The sequence below is a fragment of the Capra hircus genome, chromosome 6 (genome assembly GCF_001704415.2).
Source record: "Capra hircus breed San Clemente chromosome 6, ASM170441v1, whole genome shotgun sequence".
NCBI classification, from domain to species: domain Eukaryota; kingdom Metazoa; phylum Chordata; class Mammalia; order Artiodactyla; family Bovidae; genus Capra; species Capra hircus.
In genome coordinates, this window is record NC_030813.1 from 46228627 (window position 1) to 46252750 (window position 24124).

Genomic DNA, 24124 nt, shown 5'->3' on the forward strand with positions numbered 1-24124 from the left:
TTTGCTCATCATGAGGCTAAGACTGGGAGCAGTCCATGGGGAAACATGGCAGTACAGCTTCTTAAGGGAAATAAATTTCATGCTTGTTTTTGTTTTGTCAACCAAAATTTATATTGATAACTACTACGATTTACAAGTCAGCTTTAAAAGATCTTTCGTGTGCGTAAGTTCATGAACAACCTGGATCTCATTTGTAGGAATCAAATGAACTTTCTGACTTGAGCAATTAAATATGATTCTAATCCTTCTTAGTGGCTTTAGTGAATGTGCGTATAGTCTCTTGCTAAATTATAGATAAAAAATCTATTTATATACACTGCCTACATTTTGGTTAAGATGCATTTATAAAATTAGATTATTGTTATATCAGCCAGGTTGAAGAATAAAGCTTCAGTGTTGGACTTGATTTCTTTGATTGCTTCTGGGAGATAGATCAGCGTAGCAACATGAGTGTGGGTTTTACAGTTGGGCACATGAGAGAGACTATTAGACCAACCACTTTGAGTCTCTGATGCATTATGTTGACTAAATTAGTGCTCGGATCTCCACGAGCCTCAGTCTGTAAAAGAGGTAACTAGTCAGTCTTGGATCAGGATGAAATAAAATACCATTAGGTTCCTAGCATGAGGCGTCTTAGGTGTTGCTACTGGTAAAGAACCTGCCTTCCACTGCAAGAGATAAAAGAGATGCGGGTTCGATCCCTGGGTTGGGAAGATCCCCTGGAGGAGGGCATGGCAAACCCACTCCAGTATTCTTATCTGGAGAATCCCAGGACAGAGAAACCTGGCAGGTTACAGTACGTAGAGTGGCGCAGAGTGAGATGTAAATAAAGTGACTTAGCGCATGCACACACACACGTCCCTATCTTAGTTCCTGGCATATTATCAGCAGTGTTAGCCCCAGTACCACTTCTCCAATAATATTTACGACAATATTGTGTAGAAAAAGTGTTGAAATTCCAGCTGGAGGGTCTAGACTTAAATCCTGGTTTTTTTCTCATACTGTGTGTTTTCTTGGGTCAATCACTTGACCACAGACTGTCAGTTTTCTCCCCAATAAAATGAGATTATGAAAAATGAGATAATGAGTAAACATTGGGCTTTTATTCTTTATTATCTGCTGTATTTAAAGCCTGCCTTAGTTGTCAGTGATTCACATTATTCTTCCTGTGTAAGAGAGGGACTAACCGTACTTCAGGAACGTTAACCTGATGGTTACACATAGGATATGTTTATTTGGATGGACAGAGTGTAGGAGACAACGTGGATTTCCTTCCAGGAGGTTGTAACATGCATAGAGGCTTTGAAAGGTTTTAAGCTAGAGGAGGGAAATGATCAGTTTAAAAGGTGATTGTGGCTGCAGTGATTCAGTGTACCAGGTCCCTTGTTTCTGTTGTTCATTATTATTTTTATGGCTCTTTTTATGGCTTGCTTTTATTAAAAGTTTCCTGGTCAGTCATCCTAAAGCAATGTTAATTGCTTTATGACATAAATGTGTGTATTACTTCTCTTACTTCTTTTGTGTAGCTTGAGTGTTCATTCTTCTTATAACTATAGAGTGCCAAGCTTGAAGCAAAAGTGGAGTGAATTTTTAGTTTTAAAATATGGTACATAGACTTCTTACTATATCATTTAAATAATGAAGTGTTTTTAATGTCTTCATGTGTAAGAAAGGTGGAGTGGGGTGAAGAGGAAGGAGGAATCTGGTAACCTGCCAGGGCAATCACAGAAGCACTAAAACCTGGTAGTTAGCCGTTGATCTATTCATTTATCTGCATGCTCTTCATAGAAGTAAACTTTGGAGAAACTTTCTACACGTTAATGACTTCCATGGAATTAAAATGATTCAGTAATATTAGCATCAGGAAGGGGTGTTATTGAGGGCATTACTGTTGTGTCTATTAACGAATTCCATTTTATGCAGGTGTGTTGTAATTTCCAGCTCTCCTTCTACATAGAATAGTTGGTCAGAGGAGAACCTGGCATCTACCAAGTGTTCCAGACCCGTCTTTTAGGTTGTTTTAATTCTTTGAGAAGAAAACTGAAGAATCAGTTGGGGCAAAGAGATTTGTGGGCTTTGGATAGATCCCAGTAAAGCAAGCTAGTGGTAAAGAACCTACCTGCCAATGCAGGAAACGTAAGAGACGTGGGTTCGACCCCAGAGTCAGGAAGATCACCTGGAAAGGGCATGGCAGCCCACTCCAGTATTCCTGCCTGGAGAATCCCAAGGACAGGAGCCTGGTGGGCTACAGTCCATAGGGTCGCAGAAAGTTGAACACAACTGAAGCGAAGGTACTCAGGCATGCAGGAAAGCAAGGGCTGTCACTGGCTACTAAGCAAGGACTCTTCCTCATTCACATGAGGGTCATATTAAAAATGACAGTGTTACATAGCAGTAGCAGCAGCTGGCTTGCTTGTCTTAGTTGCGGCTTCAGTTAACACAGTGCACTAGTGGCTTAACATACCAACACTGAAGTCCTTTTTTTGTTTGTTTGTTTGTTTGTTTTGAAGTCATTGAAATTATGAAACTGTCATTCAGATGGAAGCATTATAGTTCTTCGGAAACATTTTGATCTCAAAAGGAAAGGAGAATGATACAGATATACTGGCTGAGGTGTTGTGAGGTGCATCGAAGTGTTCCAGCCTGTGGCTTACCTTAACATGTTCTTGAAGTACCATGGCGTGGATTAAAAGGTATGCTTTAGAAATCTTCCAGTGATCCCCCAAGGTCATGGGTAGAACAAACACTAATGATTCTATATTTAATTAACATGTATTTTAAAATATTTTAATACTTAGATTGCAGATGTGGTTATGGATTTATGGCAAAAGTATTTTTTGTTTAGAAAAAAAACTATATATCCCAAGCTTGTTGAATGAGTCCCCTCTCCCCCTCCTTTTGAGATACGGTTATAGGATACACTGGAGTAGACATTTTTTGCTAAATTTTAATAGTAATCAGTTATAATTTCTTTCATGAAATAGTTTGGGGATTATTCCTATGTTAGTCTGTAATTATCTTTATGGTTTTCATCATAGGCTAGTTTCTCTGCAGTGCTGTCATTTCATGGTAGCCTGAACAGGAAATAATTGGATACAGTTCTTCAGTTAGGGTATTAATTTGGCCAAACAAAATAATTTTTACATGGACCATTTATAGTTTGTGCTGTTTTTGTCTTTTACAAAAGATTTTTACTGAGGAAAATGAGTGGTTCTTCATTAATAGTGTGATTGTTCTCTCTTCACCGCCGTAAGTATACAGTTAATCTTTCATGTGCTTGAGGTATGTAGCCCCACTGTTACTTGTGGTTGCTAATAGTGGTAATTCTAGGCTTCATATTACCCTCTTGACCATCAAAAATCTTTAAGGTTTTTCTGTTCATAACATTTTATTTGAGTGATGTAGTCAAAACCATTTCTTAATTATTTGAAACCTTGGAAACCTCCTAATTGTGTACTATGTGCTTGCTACTAAGTGTTTTCTTCAAGATGTGGAAGTGAATCAACCCAGGGAGAATGCTGAATTCATGTATGTTATGTTGGGTTCAAAATTCTTTATCTTTTAGGTAATGAAGGAAAATATGTTGGGAAAATAGAGGTTTAAATCATGGATATAGAAGTGTAATAGAAGTACAGTGGAACAGCCTGTAATTTTTATCATTTAGGCTACCTTATGTCGAGAACCTTTTGATGTGTCAGCAGTTAAATTATCAGTGGAATTTAGTTGTTAAATCTAAGACAAAACTACTTTTTATTAAATTCTAGCCTATAATGACAGTGAATCAAATTTCAAGGTGAAGTCAACTGTCGATTAATTCAACAGGTGTTTTATGTCCAATGTGGCAGTATCTACTCCTTCGGAAAAGATCTTTTCTGACATAATGGGTTGGAGATGGTATTGATACGTTATCTACAAAATATATTTCTCTGTAATATTTGCCACTTCAGCTTAAAAAAGTCTCCTTTTATATCTCCTTTTAGACGCACTTGGGCATCTGTCTGTTTCTCTTTAACGCCACAGAGGATTCTTGATGCACAGCCAGAGCTGGGTACTCCTTTTCTTTTGGAAGAGCTTATACCTGAGTGGTTAAGAGCTGAGATTCTGCAGCCAGCCAACCTGGGTTTCAGATCTGGCACTGCCTTGTTGTTTTGACAGGTTGTAAGAATGCCTTGGAAAAAAAAATAAATTTATGTATTAAAAATACAATACCATAAGTGTATACTATTATGTGCATATACACACATATACATACCTCAACACACACCACTTATATAGATAAATTATATATGCATTTAGTGCGGGATTGAGCATGCGAGAAGCCAGTGTTAGAGTGACAGTGGTGATGATTATTAAATGCTGTATCGGGAACTCCTTTGTGTGGGGGTGTAATGCTGTCACAGTTTCTTTTCCTGAATCTTATACCTTCTTGTATGGTCTTCCTGGAGTTAAATAAACAATCACTCTTTGACTGATGTTTTCAGTTCTTTGAGCTTTTTCTCATCAGTGAAAGAAGGTGGCCACTAGATACTGGTAATTTATCTGTGGTTCTCTTATCCTGCTAGTTTGATTTGTGTGTTCTCTGAAGCTGTGTTTTTCAAATTTCAGGTTTCCACCTATTCATTAGTGGGTCAAGAACTCAATTTAGTGGGTTATGATCAGCATTAAGACATGTAATAGAAAAGAAAATCAGCACAGTGAATATAGAAGGGAGTATTTTGAAACAAACTTGTTTCATTTTTTTAAGCTGAAGTAAACAAGATACGCACATTTATGTGTATGTTGATTGGATTGTTTTAGTTCCACTGAGTGTATTCTTCCCATAGTAATAGACGTCCCTCAGAATGGTACTAGTTTTATATTGTTTTGCCTTGCTGAGAAAAAGTGACCAGGATAGGTTCCAGTCTGTGGCTCCTAGTGATGTGCGAGTGAAGTTTAGTATAGGAGATTATCTGAGGAGTAGGAAGAAAAGGGAAACATAGTAGCCACGCTCTAGAGGGCATTAACTCTGCCTGTTTTGTCAAGTAATCTAGTATACTGTCCTTTGGCATGTATTCTGGTGTTAATTAACTCTTAAATCAGTAGTTTTCAAACTGCTGATGGCAGCCCATTTTGCAATCAATTTAAGTTGCTGTTCTTCTCCCCCCTCCCCCTGACAAATTAAATTAAGCAGGAAAGAACAGAAAAGGAAATGTCATGAGTGAATCACATGATATAGTTGTGTGAAAACTCGTTTCAAGGGTACATATGTGTACTGTATTGCAGACCTAAGTTCTAGTAATGATCAACTGGGAAACAGTATGAAACTCCGTCTTATAAATCTGTATTGTCAAACTGATCTCAGCCAGAGAAGACTTCAGATATTTAAAACAGTATTATTAGCTCAGTAGTTTTATCTCTGACATTAGGGAACAGTTATCAAACTATGAAACTTCATATTTGTTTTTTATAGTATTATTTGTGTGTGTGTACGTGTGTTTTCTTGTTGCTTGCTTGCCCTGGTAAATATTTAAAGGCTCATAGTGTCAGTGATAGTGAAGTCTCTCAGTCGTGTCTGACTCTTTGCAACCCTGTGGACTGTAGACAGCCAGGCTTCTCTGTCCATGGGATTTTTTCCCAGGCAGGAATACTAGAGTGGGTTGCCATTTCCTTCTCCAAAAGGCTCACAGATAAGAAATTTATAATATTTCTTAGTTGTGGAGGAGTTACTCTTTCTTTGATGATGAAAATGACCCATGCAATTAAAAAAGTTCAGAAAAACTGATGATACATACTAAAATCTACCCAGTTCATTCTCCTATTCCTTAGATCTTAGAACTTTTTCATATACCTTCTTTGCTTTAGAAGGTAAATATAAAGGTTTAACACTGAAAAAATTTTACCATAAATCAGATATATCACAAGTATTTAAGGTAGTTAAATGTTAGAGCTTCTGTTTTTGTGAAGATTTGATAATTTAAAAATTTTTATTTTTCTTGGATTAGTGCCTCTGCTATTCCAGTATCCGCTTAACAGCACATATTTGCTTTATAGACTTATTAAAGATGATCACAGAGTTTCTGGTGAGTATTTTTTTAAAAATTAAGCCTCAGAGTAGGATAGTGTCAGCATATGTATGTTTTAAGATTGTGTTTGAAATACAGTTTCCTCCTCCCTAGAAAACAATAAGAGAATGAAGACTTCTGGTAAATTGTTTCATAACAATGGAATTTGTACATTAGTTTTTTACACTTCGGAGTTGAAAAACAGAGAAAATCTTTGCCAAAATAATAAGCTGAAAGATAATAAACACAATTCATTTTTCTCTGCAAGTTCTTAGAAATTGAGTCAAAACCATACATAGCTGCTCTGAATTGGGTGAAATATACTCCAGTTCAGTTGCTCAGTCCTGTCCAACTTTTTGTGACCCCAGAGACTGTAGCATGCCAGACTTGTCCATCACCAACTCCTGGAGCTTGCTCATGTCCATCGAGTCGGTGATGCCATCCAACCGTCTCATCCTCTGTCGTGCCCTTCTCCTGCCTTCAGTCTTTTTAAGCATCAGGGTCTTTTCAGATGAGTCAGTTTTTTGCATCAGGTGGCCAGAGTATTGGAGTTTCAGCTTCAACATCAGTCCTTCCAATGAATATTCAGGACTGATCTCCTTTAGGATGGACTGTTTGGATTTCCTTGCAGTCCACGGGACTCTCAAGAGTCTTCTCTAACACCACAGTTCAAAAGCATCAATTCTTCAGCACTCAGCTTTCTTTAAGGTCCAGCTCTCACATTCATACATGACTACTGGAAAAACCATAGCTTTGAATAGATGGACCTTTGTTGGCAAAGTAATGTTTCTGCTTTTTAATATGCTGTCTAGGTTGGTCATAGCTTTTCTTCCAAGGAACAGGTGTCTTTTAATTTCATGGCTGCACTCACTATCTGCAGTGATTTTGGAGCCCAAGAAAATAAAGTCTCTCACTGTTTCCATTGTTTCCCCATCTATTTGCCATGAAGTGATGAGACTGGATGCCATGATCTTCGTTTTCTGAATGTTGAGCTTTAAGCCAACTTTTTCACTCTCCTCTTTCACTTTCGTCAAGAGGCTCTTTAGTTCTTCTTCACTTTCTGCCATAAGAGTGGTGTCATCTGCATATCTGAGGATATTGATATTTCTCCTGTCAGTCTTGATTCCAGCTTGTGCTTCATCCAGCCGGGCATTTCTCATGATGTACTCTGCATAGAAGTTAAATAAGCAGGGTGACAGTATACAGCCTTGACGTACTCCTTTCCCAATTTGCAACCTGTTGTTTCATGTACAGTTCTATCCTTTCTTTCCATGTACAGTTGAATCGTATTATTATTTCCCCAAGCACCCCACCCCCGCCCCCAAACCCGCACCCAGCCTTGTCTTTTCTCAAACTTCCTACTTATATCAGTGGCGTTACTTTTCATCATCATGTCAGTCATGTTTACTTCCATCATCATCACTCTTGGCCTCATGCTGCTTATCCTGTTGGGTGCAAGGTTTCATGCAAGGGGATACCCTTGTGGCATTTCTTTCTTTATAACTGTGTCCCTTTTACTTTATCATAACGCATGTGAGCAACTTATCTTTTTCTTTGAAAGCTTTTCCTCCTAAACTGTAGTTTAGAAAGAAACTCAACTACCTTCTAGTTATAGTTGTCCTAGAACTGAGAGCACTGACCAGAGGCAGCACCTCAACCACACATCTAGAATTAGAAGAAAACATATCATAAATTACTATGTCAATTATTAGATACGGCTCCATTATACTTTTGGTTACTAAAAACAGATCAGTCAAAAATACCCCCTAAGAATGAAGGTTAAGGTGCTTTGAAAGTATTTTAAAAGTTGTTTTAGATTCTGAAGGTAACAAAGTTTAAAAAAAATAAGTCTTTTAAGTAAATGATAGTATTTTTAGAATTAGGAACTTTCTGAAACTACTTTTTATTACTTAAAAAAATTATACTATTTTGCATTTCTGTGGGATCTGGGATATCTGTTAAGAATATTAGAACCTATCTTGAATATGAACCTACTTGAAAATGGGCGTATGCTTTGGAACTGTCATAAAAATCTGGGAATCTCTTTCTTTTGAAAAAATACAGTGGAATCAGTTGATGTTACACTGTTGAACTGTTAGCACATGTAGGTGAGTGATGAGCAGGGAAATGTGCATGAGTTTTCTTGGAAATGCCAGACTTGTCATTTCAGTGAGGAGTACAGCTTTCATAATGGAGACCATATCAACTGTGTAGCCAGTTTCCTACACCTCAGAGTGAATGAGCTCTGTGAGGCTCTGGTAGCTGATGAAGAACTGCAAATAAAATCATGGTGGCCGTGGTTGACCTCCGCAAGTCTTCAGGGGTTGCTTTAGCAATTACCGAGTGAACATAAAATCTTGAAAGATCATAACTGAAAATGTGCTAGTGGTCAGGAAGGACGACTGACTCCTTTTCCCCTCTGCCCCTTAATTATTTGTTATAAGGAATCCTGGGGATTCCTAGGGTGGGGATAGGACAAAACATTTTCAAAGCATTTACTTTGATTGAGTGCTTTTGTGTTTTATCATAGCAGTGAGTGAATGAAAGTGATCAAAACTGTATGTTGAAGTTCTGGTGATAGCAGCTAGATTAATTGTGCATGAAATTGAACTTATTAAAATTCCTTTATATTTGAAATTCCTGTGGAAAAAGTACTCTGAGTGAGAAACTCTAGACTCGGGGCAAGAATAGTGGAGAGGCAAGTAATAGAAGTATATAAAACTTGAAACAGGCAGAATCCATTGAAAGCATTCACTTTTGAAATAAAAGCCCCTGCGTCCTCTGCCGGGAGCCAATTTCTAATCCTTCCCCTCCCCAGTCCTTCACATTACACAAATTTTTATTTTGTTGATTCCTATATCCTCAGCCCCAGGACAGTGACTAGTCATAGCAGGTACTTAGTAAATACCTGTTGAATAAATGAACTTTTTGAGAACACTAGATTTTAAGATAACGTGTCTGTCCTGCAACAGCAGAATAGGCCATTCTCTTATTTACCAACCTCTTAATTTATAAATAGAATGAGTAGATATATACAGAAATGGATTTTATTTTGAAATGATCTTGATTTGAATGGTTCTGTCATCAGTTACCTTTTGTGAGTTGAGGTTTGTAAGTCTAAAGGCCGAGAAAAGCTGAGTGCATAATAGCTAACACTTAGCAGGTATTGTACTTAAAAAATGCCCCCTTAAAGTGTGTTATGGGTATTAGCTCAGTCTTCACATGGCTTTCCAGGTTGTCATTTAACTTTCCTATTTTACAGATGTAGAGACTGAAGCTTTAAAATAACTGTGAAAGGATTGTGGTGTTTTTCTTGTTGTTAGAAAGTCCTGAACTTTGGGGTAGAAAAACTTGAAAATTGTTTATACAACAAGTCAACATATTTTTCTCACAATAGTAGATATCCAAGTGTGAGCTTTTTTTTTTTTGGTAGGGAAAGAATGTGATCTATCTTCATAACCCACAGAAGAAAAGCTCTGTGTTTAAATGAAAACATTTCCATATTTGGTGTTGACCAGATTTGGTTTGTTAGGAGGTGGACGATTGCCCTTTTACGGCCATCAGACACTCCATGGCTCTCTTTTATGTTTCTTCAACTTGGTGACTCTGTCACTTCCTCAAGCAGTCTTCTCTCCAACCTTTTTTTTTAAACTGCTCTTTTATATTGCAGTTCTCTCTTCTTTCTTCCTTTCTACCCCTTAGCCCTCTCTCTCTTGTTTACATGCAGTCTGAACGAACAAGAATATTAGCTCTATATTCTTACTGTGTAGAATAATATATGACTGTGTTTTGAGTCAGAGAACCTGGCAAACCAAGTGAGAAATAAGGATGTTATGAAAATAGCATAAAATGTAGATGCTAGTAAATTGTCCAAAAGTGAAGAGGGCTGACCCAAGGCAAAGTAGTATTCCTCTTTCAGAAGAAAGTTGTTGAGTATAATGGCCAGACGAGCAGGATTTATTTCTTGAGGAATACCAGAACCAAACCAAGACATTTTTGGATAATCAGGGAAAAAGTCAACAATTAGAATGATCCCCCTTTTGCTTTGATTTTTATTCCAGAATTCAAACTTATACTTAGAATTAAGTACTTAACTTCAATCTTAAACTATCCTTCATACCCAGGAGTTACATTTTAAAAGCCCAGGAAGTTAATTTGTTAACAGCATCATTATCTGGCTTATACATAATGGATCTTATGTTAGCACTTGATTATTGTTATTGTAGTGAAAAATTGCCTGGGTGAAATTACTGAAAATTTACACCTGGTGTATGTAAGTTTTCCTAACAGTTAGTTTTAGATTCAACAAAACTACATGAAAGAACATAAACTTCTAAGGAGTTCTTTTCAGCTGTATTGTTTATAGCCCCATTTAGATCTTGATACCGGTTCTTAATAGAATCTGTCAGCAATGTGGATTATCACTTTTTTTTGAAGTGTCGGTATGCCTCATTAAACTACACTGCTATTGAAGAGTAAGAAATAGCATGGTATGTTGGCAGGACATTCTCTATGGGAAAAGTAGACAGTTTCATTAGAGTGAGGAAATTAATCGTCATTTTAGCTTTTTGGACTTGGTAAAATAGTTAATTCCTTTTTCTCCTCATTATAAAATTTGTGAAGTTAGTATCACCTCATTTGGTAGACAGTTGACAATTTTTTCCTCCACTGCAGAAAATAACTTGTTGGACATTTCAGATCATTTTGTTCATAATCGTTGGTTAATTTAAAATAGTTGGTCATCCTCAAACAACCCAGTCAACAAATGTGCGATAGACATTTCTTCAAAGAAGACATACAGATGGCCAAGAGACACATGGAAAGGTACTTAATGATTAGATATCTAGTTATTAAATATCATGTACTTCAACAGTACATAAACCAAGAAATTCCAGATGTTCAAGCTGGATTTAGAAAAGGCAGAAGAACCAGAGATCAAATTACCAACATCTGTTGGATCCTAGAAAAAAGCAAGAGAATTCCAGAAGAACATCTACTTCACTGACTACTCTAAAGCCTTTGGCTGTGTGGATCACAACAAACTGGGAAAATTCTTAAAGAGATGGGAATGCCAGACCACCTTAACTACCTCCTGAGAAATCTGTATGTAAGTCAAAAAGCAACAGTTAGAACCGAGCATGGAACAACAGACTGGTTCCAAATTGGGAAAGGCGTTTGACGAGGCTGTATGTTGTCACCTTGCTTATTTAGCTTATATACAGAGTACATCATGTTAATGACAGACTGGATGAAGCACAAGCTGGAATCAAGATTGCTGGGAGAAATATCAATAACCTCAGATATGCAGATGAAACCACCCTTATGGTAGAAAGCAGAGAGGAACTAAAGAGCCTCTTGATAAAAGTGAAAGAGGAGAGTGAAAAAACTGGCTTAAAATTAAATATTCAAAAAACTAAGACCATGGCATCCAGCCCCATCACTTCGTGGCAAACAGAAGAGGAAATAATGGAAACAGTGAGAGACTTTATTTTCTTGGGCTCCAAAATCACTGCAGATGATAACTGCAGCCATGAAATTAAAAGATGTTTGCTCCTTGGAAGAAAAGCTATGAAAAAAACCTAAACAGCATATTAAAAGCAGAGACATTACTGACAAAGGTCTGTCTGTTTAAAGCTATGGTTTTTCCAGTGGTCATGTATGGATGTCAGAGTTGGACCTTAAAGAAAGCTGAGCGCTGAAGAATTGATGCTTTTGAACTGTGGTGTTGGAGAAGACTCTTGAGAGTCCCTTGGACAGCAAAGAGGTCAAACCAGTCAATCCTAAAGGAAATCAATCCTGAATATTCGTTGGAGGGACTAACGCTAAAGCTCTAATACTTTGGTCACCTAATGCGAAGAATTGTCTCATTGGTAAAGACCCTGATGCTGGGAGAGATTGAAGGCAGGGGGAGAAGGGGATGACAGAGGATGAGATGGTTGGATGGCATCACCAACTCAATGGATATAAGTTTGAGCAAGCTCCAGGAGTTGGTGATGGACAGGAAAGTCTGGTGTGCTGCAGTCCCTGGGGTTGCAAGGAATCGGACACAACTGAGCAACTGAACTGAACTGAATTATTAGAGAAATGCAAATCAAAACTACAGTGAGACATCAACCCACAACAGTCAGAATGGCGATCATCAAGAAGTCTACAAACAGTAAATGCTGGAGAAGATTTGGAGAGAAGGGAGCCCTTTTACACTGTAGGTGGAAATGTAAATTGCGATAGCCACTGTGGAGAACAGTATGGAGGTTCCTTTAAAAACTAAAAATAGAGCTGCCATGTGATCCTGCAATGACTTGTCAGGTGCCACTGGTGGTAAAGTGCCAACGTAGGAGATGAAGGAGACTCAGGTTTGATCCCTGGTTCAGGAAGATCTCCTGGAGGAGGGCTTGGCAACAACCCACTCTAGTATCTTGGCTGGAGAATCTAGTATCTTGCCTGGAGAATCCTATGGACAGAGAAGCCTAGAGGGTTATAGTCCGTAGTCACAAAGAGTTGGACACGACAGAAGCAACTTAGCACAGCATGGCACATGATCCTGCTGTCCCACTCTTGGGCATATATTCATATTCGGAGAAGAACATGGTCTGCAAGGATACATGCACCCCAGTGTTCGTTATAACACTGTTTACAACAGCCAAGACATGGAAGCAGCCTAAGTGTCCATCGACATAGGAATGGATAAAGATTTTGTACACATGTACCATGAAATATTGGGCTTCCTTCGTGGCTCAGTTGGTAAAGAATCTGACTGCAATGCGGGAGACCTGGGTTTGATCCCTGGGTTGGAAGATCCCCTGGAGGAGGGCATGGCAACAGATGAGAATATTCCAGTATTCTGGCCTGAAGAATCCCCATGGACAGAGGAGCCTGGCAGGCTACACTCCATGGGGTCGCAAAGTCAGATACAACTGAGCCACTAAGTACACCATGAAACACTGCTTAGCCATTGTAAAGAATGGAATAATACCAGTTGCAGCAAGGGGGATGGATGTAGCGATTGGCACTGAGTGAAGTAAGTCAGACAGAATGTCCTAAGGAATCTAAAAATAAATAATACAAATAAACTTATTTACAGAACAGAAACAAGACTGTGAAAATGAACTTATGATTACCAGGGTAGAAGGGTTGGGGGGAGGGATAATTAGGGAGTTTGGGATTGATATGTACACACTACTGTATTTAAAAGGGTAAGCAATAAGGACCTACTGTATAGCGCAGTGGACTCTGGTCAATATTGTGTAACAAACTAAATGGGGAAAGAATTTGAAAAAGAATAGATATATGTATATGTGTAACTGAACCACTTTGCTGTATACCTGAAACTAACACAACATTGTTAATCAACTATACTGTAATATAAAACAAAAAGTTAAAAAAATGTGTAGTGAATATAAAGATATTAGTTTTCCTTAATTATATATATATATTTTAAAACAATAGTTGGTGTAATTAATATTATAGTTTAAGAGCTACAGTTTTTTTTTTTTTTAATTTTTTTTTTTTTAAATTTTAAAGTCTTTAATTCTTACATGCGTTCCCAAACATGAACCCCCCTCCCACCTCCCTCCCCACAACATCTCTCTGGGTCATCCCCATGCACCAGCCCCAAGCAAGCTGCACCCTACGTCAGACATGGACTGGCGATTCAATTCTTACATGACAGTATACATGTTAGAATTCCCATTCTCCCAAATCATCCCACCCTCTCCCTCTCCCTCTGAGTCCAAAAGTCCGGTATACACATCTGTGTCTTTTTTCCTGTCTTGCATACAGGGTCGTCATTGCCATCTTCCTAAATTCCATATATATGTGTTAGTATACTGTATTGGTGTTTTTCTTTCTGGCTTACTTCACTCTGTATAATTGGCTCCAGTTTCATCCATCTCATCAGAACTGATTCAAATGAATTCTTTTTAATGGCTGAGTAATACTCCATTGTGTATATGTACCACAGCTTTCTTATCCATTCATCTGCTGATGGACATCTAGGTTGTTTCCATGTCCTGGCTATTATAAACAGTGCTGCGATGAACATTGGGGTACATGTGTCTCTTTCAATTCTGGTTTCCTCAGTGTATATGCCCAGAAGTGGGATTGCTGGGTCATAAGGTAGTTCTATTTGCCATTTTTTAAGGAATCTCCACACTGTTCTCCATAGTGGCTGTACTAGTTTGCATTCCCACCAACAGTGTAGGAGGGTTCCCTTTTCTCCACACCCTCTCCAGCATTTATTGCTTGCAGATTTTTGGATCGCAGCCATTCTGACTGGTGTGAAGTGGTACCTCATTGTGGTTTTGATTTGCATTTCTCTAATAATGAGTGATGTTGAGCATCTTTTCATATGTTTGTTAGCCATCCGTATGTCTTCTTTGGAGAAATGTCTATTTAGTTCTTTGGCCCATTTTTTGATTGGGTCGTTTATTTTTCTGGAATTGAGCTGCAGAAGTTGCTTGTATATTTTTGAGATTAGTTGTTTGTCAGTTGTTTCATTTGCTATTATTTTCTCCCATTCAGAAGGCTGTCTTTTCACCTTGCTTATATTTTCCTTTGTTGTACAGAAGCTTTTAATTTTAATTAGATCCCATTTGTTTATTTTTGCTTTTATTTCCAAAATTCTGGGAGGTGGATCATAGAGGATCCTGCTGTGATTTATGTCTGAGAGTGTTTTGCCTATGTTCTCCTCTAGGAGTTTTATAGTTTCTGATCTTACATTTAGATCTTTAATCCATTTTGAGTTTATTTTTGTGTACGGTGTTAGAAAGTGATCTAGTTTCATTCTTTTACAAGTGGTTGACCAGTTTTCCCAGCACCACTTGTTAAAGAGATTGTCTTTACTCCATTGTATATTCTTGCCTCCTTTGTCAAAGATAAGGTGTCCATATGTGTGTGGATTTATCTCTGGGCTTTCTGTTTTGTTCCATTGATCTATATGTCTGTCTTTGTGCCAGTACCATACTGTCTTGATGACTGTGGCTTTGTAGTAGAGCCTGAAGTCAGGCAAGTTGATTCCTCCAGTTCCATTCTTCTTTCTCAAGATTGCTTTGGCTATTCGAGGTTTTTTGTATTTCCATACAAATCTTGAAATTATTTGTTCTAGTTCTGTGAAAAATGTGGCTGGTAGCTTGACAGGGATTGCATTGAATTTGTAAATTGCTTTGGGTAGTATACTCATTTTCACTATATTGATTCTTCCGATCCATGAACATGGTATATTTCTCCATCTATTAGTGTCCTCTTTGATTTCTTTCATCAGTGTTTTATAGTTTTCTATATATAGGTCTTTAGTTTCTTTAGGTAGATATATTCCTAAGTATTTTATTCTTTTCGTTGCAATGGTGAATGGAATTGTTTCCTTAATTTCTTTTTCTACTTTCTCATTATTCGTGTATAGGAATGCAAGGGATTTCTGTGTGTTGATTTTGTATCCTGCAACTTTACTATATTCATTGATTAGCTCTAGTAATTTTCTGGTGGAGTCTTTAGGGTTTTCCATGTAGAGGATCATGTCATCTGCAAACAGTGAGAGTTTTACTTCTTCTTTTCCAATTTGGATTCCTTTTATTTCTTTTTCTGCTCTGATTGCTGTGGCCAAAACTTCCAGAACTATGTTGAATAGTAGCGGTGAAAGTGGACACCCTTGTCTTGTTCCTGACTTTAGGGGAAATGCTTTCAATTTTTCACCATTGAGGATAATGTTTGCTGTGGGTTTGTCATAGATAGCTTTTATTATGTTGAGGTATGTTCCTTCTATTCCTGCTTTCTGGAGAGTTTTTATCATAAATGGATGTTGAATTTTGTCAAAGGCCTTCTCTGCGTCTATTGAGATAATCATATGGTTTTTATTTTTCAATTTGTTAATGTGGTGAATTACATTGATTGATTTGCGGATATTGAAGAATCCTTGCATCCCTGGGATAAAGCCCACTTGGTCATGGTGTATGATCTTTTTAATGTGTTGTTGGATTCTGATTGCTAGAATTTTGTTGAGGATTTTTGCATCTATGTTCATCAGTGATATTGGCCTGTAGTTTTCCTTTTTTGTGACATCTTTGTCAGGTTTTGGTATTAGGGTGATGGTGGCCTCATAGAATGAGTTTGGAAGTTTGCCTTCCTCTGCAATTTTCTGGAAGAGTTTGAGGAGGATAGGTGTTAGCTCTTCTCGAAATTTTTGGTAGAATTCAGCTGTGAAGCCGTCTGGACCTGGGCTTTTGTTTGCTGGAAGATTTCTGATTACTGTTTCAATTTCCGTGCTTGTGATGGGTCTGTTAAGATTTTCTATTTCTTCCTGGTTCAGTTTTGGAAAATTGTACTTTTCTAAGAATTTGTCCATTTCTTCCACGTTGTCCATTTTATTGGCATACAACTGCTGATAGTAGTCTCTTATGATCCTTTGTATTTCTGTGTTGTCTGTTGTGATCTCTCCATTTTCATTTCTAATTTTATTGATTTGATTTTTCTCTCTTTGCTTCTTGATGAGTCTGGCTAATGGTTTGTCAATTTTATTTATCTTTTCAAAGAACCAGCTTTTGGCTTTGTTGATTTTTGCTATGGTCTCTTTTGTTTCTTTTGCATTTATTTCTGCCCTAATTTTTAAGATTTCTTTCCTTCTACTAACTCTGGGGTTCTCCAACTCTTCCTTTTCTAGTTGCTTTAGTTGCAGAGTTAGGTTATTCATTTGACTTTTTTCTTGTTTCTTGAGGTACGCCTGTATTGCTATGAACTTTCCTCTTAGCACTGCTTTTATAGTGTCCCACAGGTTTTGGGTTGTTGTGTTTTCATTTTCATTAGTTTCTATGCATATTTTGAGTTCTTTTTTGATTTCTTCTGTGATTTGTTGGTTATTCAGAAGTGTGTTGTTCAACCTCCATATGTTGGAATTTTTAATAGTTTTTCTCCTGTAATTGAGATCTAATCTTAATGCATTATGGTCAGAAAAGATGCTTGGAATGATTTCGATTTTTTTGAATTTATCAAGTTTAGATTTATGGCCCAGGATGTGATCTATCCTGGAGAAGGTTCCATGAGCACTTGAAAAAAAAGTGAAATTCATTGTTTTGGGGTGAAATGTCCTATAGATATCAATTAGGTCTAACTGATCTAATGTATCATTTAAAGTTTGCGTTTCTTTGTTAATTTTCTGTTTAGTTGATCTGTCCATAGGTGTGAGTGGGGTATTAAAGTCTCCCACTATTATTGTGTTATTGTTGATTTCCCCTTTCATACTTGTTAGCATTTGTCTTACATATTGCGGGGCTCCTATATTGGGGGCATATATATTTATAATTGTTATCTCTTCTTCTTGGATTGTTCCTTTGATCATTATGTAGTGGCCTTCTTTGTCTCTTTTCACGGCCTTTGTTTTAAAGTCTATTTTATCGGATATGAGTATTGCCACTCCTGCTTTCTTTTGGTCTCTATTTGCGTGGTATATCTTTTTCCAGCCCTTCACTTTCAGTCTGTATGTGTCCCTTGTTTTGAGGTGGGTCTCTTGTAAGCAGCATATAGAGGGGTCTTGTTTTTGTATCCATTCGGCCAGTCTTTGTCTTTTGGTTGGGGCGTTCAACCCATTTACGTTTAAGGTAATTATTGATAAGTGTGATCCCGTTACCATTTACTTTATTGTTTTGGGTTCGAGTTTATACACCCTTTTCGTGTTTCCTGTCTAGAGAATATCCTTTAGAATTTGTTGGAGAGCTGGTTTGGTGGTGCTGAATTCTCTCAGCTTTTGCTTGTCTGTAAAACTTTTGATTTCTCCTTCGTATTTGAATGAGATCCTTGCTGGGTACAGTAATCTGGGCTGTAGGTTATTGTCTTTCATCACTTTAAGTATGTCTTGCCATTCCCTCCTGGCCTGAAGAGTTTCTATTGAAAGATCAGCTGTTATCCTAATGGGAATCCCCTTGTGTGTTATTTGTTGTTTTTCCCTTGCTGCTTTTAATATTTGTTCTTTGTGTTTGATCTTTGTTAATTTGATTAATATGTGTCTTGGGGTGTTTCGCCTTGGGTTTATCCTATTTGGAACTCTCTGTGTTTCTTGGACTTGGGTGATTATTTCCTTCCCCATTTTAGGGAAGTTTTCAACTATTATCTCCTCAAGGATTTTCTCATGATCTTTCTTTCTTCTTTCTTCTTCTGGGACTTCTTCTCATGATCTTCTTCTTCTGGGACTCCTATAATTCGAATGTTGGAGCGTTTCATATTGTCCTGGAGGTCTCTGAGATTGTCCTCATTTCTTTTAATTCGTTGTTCTTGTTTCCTCTCTGATTCATTTATTTCTACCATTCTATCTTCTATTTCACTAATCCTATCTTCTGCCTCCGTTATTCTACTAATTGTTGCCTCCAGAGTGTTTCTGATCTCATTTATTGCATTATTCATTATATTTTGACTCTTTTTTATTTCTTCTAGGTCCTTGTTAAACCTTTCTTGCATCTTCTCAATCCTTGTCTCTAGCCTATTTATCTGTGATTCCATTTTGATTTCAAGATTTTGGATCATTTTCACTATCAATATTCGGAATTCCTTCTCCGGTAGATTCCCTACTTCTTCCACTTTTGTTTGGTTTGGTGGGCAACTCTCCTGTTCCTTTACCTGCTGTGTATTCCTCTGTCTCTTCATCTTGGTTATGTTGCTGCGTTTGGGGTGGCCTTTTTATATTCTGGTAATTTGTGGAGTTCTCTTTATTATGGAGCTTCCTCACTTTGGGTGGGGTTCTATCAGTGGCTTGTCAAGGTTTCCTGGTTAGGGAGGCTTGTGTTGGAGTTTTGGTGGGTGGAGCTGGGTTTCTTCTCTCTGGAGTGCAATGGAGTGACCCGTAATGGATTACGAGACATCAAAGGTTTTGGGATAATTTTGAGCTGCCTGTATATTGAAGCTCAGGGGAGTGTTCCTGTGTTGCTGGAGAATTTGCGTGGTATGTCTTGTTTTGGAATTTGTTGGCCCTTGGGTGGAACTTGGTTTCGGTGTAGGTATGAAGGCATTAGATGGGCTCCTATTGCTTAATGTTCCCTGAATTCAAGAGTTCTCTAATGTTTTCAGGCTTTGGATTTAAGCCTCCTGCTTCTGGTTTTCAGTTTTATTTTTACAGTAGCCTCTAGACTTCTCCATCTATACAGCACCGATGATCAAACATCTAGGTTAAAGATGAAAAGTTTCTCCACATTGAGGGACACTCAGAGAGGTTCACTGAGTTATAAGGAGAAGAGAAGATGGAGGGGGTAGTTAGAGGTAACTGGAATGAGATGCGGTGAGATCAAAAGAGAAGAGAGCAAGCTAGCCAGTAGTCACTTCCTTATGTGCGCTCTATAGTCTGGACCGCTCAGAGGTATTTACAGAGTTATACGGGGAAGAGGAGAGGGAGGAAGTAGACAGAGGTGACCAGGAGGATCAGAGAGAGGAATGAGTAGGAGAGAGACAAATCCTGCCAGTAACCTGTTCCTTAGGTGTTCTCCACCGTCTGGAACACACAGAGATTCACAGAGTTGGATAGAGGAGAGATGGGGGAGAAAAGAGACAGAGGCCACCTGGTGGAGAAAAAGGAGAGTCCAGAGGAGGAGAGAGTGGTGAAGCCAGTAATCTCGCTCTCAGGTAAGCTGGGATAGTGAAGTTTGGGTTTTTAAATGTATAAAATTGACCACAAAAACCTAAGAGCAAAGATTAAAAATCTAGAGTAGAGGTTGGATTTTCAAAGATACAATATTAGAGAGAAGCAGAAGGAAAAAGGAAGAAAGAAAGAAAAGAAAAAAAAAAAGAAAGAAAAAGAATTATTAAAAAACAAACAAACAAACAATCAAAAAAAAAAAGCCATCAACAACCATCCAAAGACTGTATATGGTGTATGCCTTAAAAAAAAAAAAAAGTCTTTTTAAAAAACAAAAAAAAATATAGTAATAATAGGTTATAGAAATAAAAATTAGAGGAGAAATAGAAGACTTAACAATTTTAAAAAAGTTAGAAAAAAAAAAAGCAAAAAAAAAAAAAAGGAATGATTTTAAAAATATTAAAAATATCTGACCCTTTCTGGTGTAATGGGCCGTGTGGGATCACTTCCAAGGTGGTTCCCTCTGTTTAACTTCTTCTGTTTGCTGGCTTTTTAGGCTCACTAGTTCAGTTGCGCTGTGGGGAGGGGGGCTGCTGCTAACAAATAGCACTGTCGTGTGCACGCAGTATCTCTGCCCGGCTTGACCTGTCCTTTCTCGCGGCACACAAACCGCTCCAAGAGCTACAGTTTTATGACAGTTTTTTGTTCACCTTTTTTAACAGATGACTTACTATTTAATATTATTCATTCATTTAGTGAGCATATGCTGTGTACATACAGACTTGCATTTGAAAACTTGATGTTAATATTGTATGCAGTTGAGTCAATTTTATATGAATAACATGCATAATGTTTTCCATATTTCTCTAATGTACAATTTTTTAAAAAATTGTCCAGCATAAAAGTTATGGCCTAAAAATTCCCTTGTGCATCTCTAGTTTATTATGGAAACAGATTGACATTTTCTTCATTACTGGGATACTTAAAGACTGTAGACTTACAGTCCACTGGGGTCGCAAAGAGTCGGACATGACTGAGCGACTTCACCTTCACCTTCACGTTTAGGGCTGTTAACACAATCAGATTTTCATGGCTGATTTAACTGTGGCATTGTTCCTGTTCTGTAGTTGGATTACTGCAGCATTTCATCCTTGAGAATCAACAGTTTTGGTTTACTAAGAAATACTTTACAGGTTAAGAAGTGATTTTTCTGGAACATTTAAATAAATTTCCATATGATAGGTGGTTTATTTAATGGAAGAGCAAATAGGAGTTAATTTATCAGTGAATTGGGACAAACATAATTATTTGGGGAGTTAAAGAAGATGAGTGGTTTAAAGAGTAGAGATGGCTTCCTTGTATATTTAATCTTCAGCCTTAGTGTGATCAGTGTGAAATCAGAAGCAGAGGAATATCCTATCGTGACTGTTTGAGGTTTAATTTTCCCTTCTAAGTTTGAAGGCTTATCAGGATTGTTGGTGATAGTTAAATGAGAACACATATAAACACATACATTCTGTTTATTGTGTGCTTGTCTTTTATTGCATGAGGCTAGTTTAGGATGCTATAGATAAAAAAGTTGTAATAAGAGCTTCATCTAACTTTATGGAATCAGGGGGTGGACATATAGAAGATAATTTGAGAAGGCAGTGGATAGCATTTGTCAATGAATTCCTTGTGATGGAAGTCAAGAATGAGGGGAAGTCAAAAATCTAATACTTAAGAGAATAGAGACCACGTCTTTAGAAAACGTGCCTGTATAGATTGATGTTGATGAGAGAGGAAATGTTAAGAATTAAGTTGCTGCAATGGAGCAGCTGATCTTTAAAGAACTGTGCCTTTCTTCTTTCTAGTTAGACAAATGATAGAGGGAAGGTGACTAGCCAGTTAACTAGTAAATTTATAATAGAACAGCTCCAGTTTGCCTAATTTGAATTCATAGCATAGCAAGATACTAAGTAAATATATAACCCGAATGACCCAAACTTTGACAGTTAAATCTATATCTGCCAAGAGGTCTTAACCTTTGTTTTCCTCCTCGCTACCATCAAACTCCCAAGGCTTTTGCCTCATCTTCTAGTGCTTTATGACTTTAAGTGACTGATGTTCTATATTCTTCTTCTTCTTTTTTTTTTTTTTTCGTTTTTTAGTCGCTCAGTCATGTCCGACTCTTTGCGACCCCACAGACTAGTCTGCCAGACTCTTCTGTCCATGGGGATTCTTCAGGCAAGAGTACTGGAGTGGGTTGCGATGCCCGCCTCCAGGGGATCTTCCCAACCCAGGGATTGAACCCAGGTCTCCCACATTGCAGGCAAATTCTTTACCAACTCAGCCACCAGGGAAGCCCTAATCACTTCATAGTGATTCTCAATTCAGAGTCTGTCTTTTACCTGTGCCAAGCTGAGGTTCCTCAGATGGTTGATGTTTTATTAGGCTGCCTGTAGTACTACCCAAGACAAGGTAGTTTGCTGTTAGATTTTTGTACCACCAACTTCCATTCCCCTGTATTGTGTATTTCCCTTGCAGAGCCCTGTGGCTTCCTTGTGAAGCTTGTGGGAGCAGCTACAACGAACTGCTGGGCCTGCCTTTTTGGTCTAGCAGTGTATGAAAGCAGCCCGACAGGTTAATGGCTCAGATAATCTTTATACGCTTTGAATTGTGGTTAAGACCACTTCTTCAGAGTGGTTTTTGGCTTTACCACAAATGTACGTTTGATTGTTATAGCATGACATGTGATAACAGAAAGTTAAGTTACAGTTCAAAAGAAATGTATTGTTTTGGGTATAAACACTCAGGCAGGAAGGCATTTCCTTATTCATGCAGTGGTGTGTAAAAAATATTCTGGAAATCTTTTCTTCCCCATTCTGAACGTACAGATTTTGACCATTTTATTTTTGCTTATTGATAGTCTCCTTTCACTGTCCTATTTTGCGTGTTTTAAAGTGACAGTTGCAATCTTTTTTTTTTTTTTCCCCCTTAGGGTCAGGCTTCTTTGAAATAGTTTAATTCCTTGTAAACTTGAATTATAGCCTTTCCTTTATGAATTAGACTTTTGGCTACACATCCATAAATGTTCTGGCCTGCTTTATTTAAAAGGAAAACAAAAGGCAGATAGACTACAGAATTCAAATACTTTAAAACCAAACCGTATGTTAGAGGTTTGACTGTTTAAGAAATTGGCCAGTAATGGTTTAATAGAGGTTGGACTGAAAAAGAGTCTTTATGTTAATAATTTTGACTAACAGAAAACGTTAGTATGACATAGTATATATATATATATATATATATATATACACATAGACATAGAAGATGTTTATGTATTCTTGATCCTTTTCAACTCAGAAAAAAAGTGTACTTTGCAAAATTATGATTGGTGATGTAGACAGTGGTCATGAGCAATGTAACATTTATTATCTTTGTGCAAGAAATATGAAAGAGTAATTGTCAAATATTTGATGTATGTATATGCACAAACATTCATGTCTGTTTATGTATATGTATGCAATAGCTAAGGTATGGCTCCCACAGCAGGTGTCTTTAGATTCCCTGAGTTTTACGTATTTATAGCTTTAGAAGAGAATTTTTTCACTTTCTAGTAGTCAAAGACAAAAGAATCTTTTACCCTTATAATTTAGTCAGTAGTTGAAGTATTGGAAGGGTAATGAAGGAAGGTTTCCTATCAGGTTTCTTGTTGATGCCTCACTTAAGCAAAACAAGTCTATACTGTATCATAGAAATTTTTAGGATCAGTTAGTACACTTTACAGTCTTTTCATAAAAATTGTGTCTCTTCAGATGTTAGTATCTAGAATTGAACTGTACTTGAATTCTACCTTATTGCAGAATATATGGAAAATCGTGGACATTATACTGTAGTTACATTTTAAACCAAATTTACCGTTGTGTGAACAAGGCAAAGTGGTTTCTAAGCATTTTTCTCATCTGTGTAATGAGGATAATAGCACCTCCCTTAGTAAGACTGACCTGTGTATGAAGTGAGACATGCATGCGTAGGGCGTAGGTAGCCCGATGCTGCTCCTGTTGTGTATTCTGTATGGATGGGGGCCATGTTTCATTTGCTGCTACATGTCCCAAATGTCTACTGCAGTCCCTAACATACAGCAGGCCCTTACATGTGTGTGAAATGTTAAAGAAAGAACAAAGAAATGAGAATGTTCAGAACAGCTATGCCACTCTCTCTCTCCTTCCTCTTCATCTTGGTTTTAGTTGAGAGAGGCAAATGAAGCCAGTTGAAAAGTTAACAATAGGAAGGTTCTAATCCTAGTTCCCATTCAGCATTTTTCTGTGACACTGCATAACTAGTGACTTTTAAAAAATGCATACTCTGGGGTAGATTTGCCAAACAGAGGACCACAATTGATCCTGATTCTTTTGCCTACTAAAATTAGGGAAGAAGGTTGTAAATTCTGATTTGCAGTTTGGATGGAGAGAAGACCAGTTTTCAGGACTTAAATCCTTATATTAACCTTTGGTATGAAATACATATATTCTGGAATGATGTAGCTGAGGACTAGAAG

General features: G+C 37.6%; 1 protein-coding gene across 3 annotated transcripts in view; it reads left to right on the forward strand.

Moving 5' to 3' along the window:
• The window catches only part of RBPJ (recombination signal binding protein for immunoglobulin kappa J region), a 119194-nt gene that overhangs the window by 36791 nt on the left and 58279 nt on the right, over positions 1 to 24124 (forward strand). The window contains exon 2 of one of the 3 annotated variants that reach the window (XM_005681488.3): positions 2511 to 2693. The exons of the other annotated variants lie outside the window; for them this stretch is intronic. Within the exon in view, the coding sequence (XP_005681545.1) occupies positions 2677 to 2693 (17 nt within the window). The 5' untranslated portion in view covers positions 2511 to 2676. The remainder of the gene's footprint in view (positions 1 to 2510; positions 2694 to 24124) is intronic. 3 annotated transcript variants of the gene reach the window in all.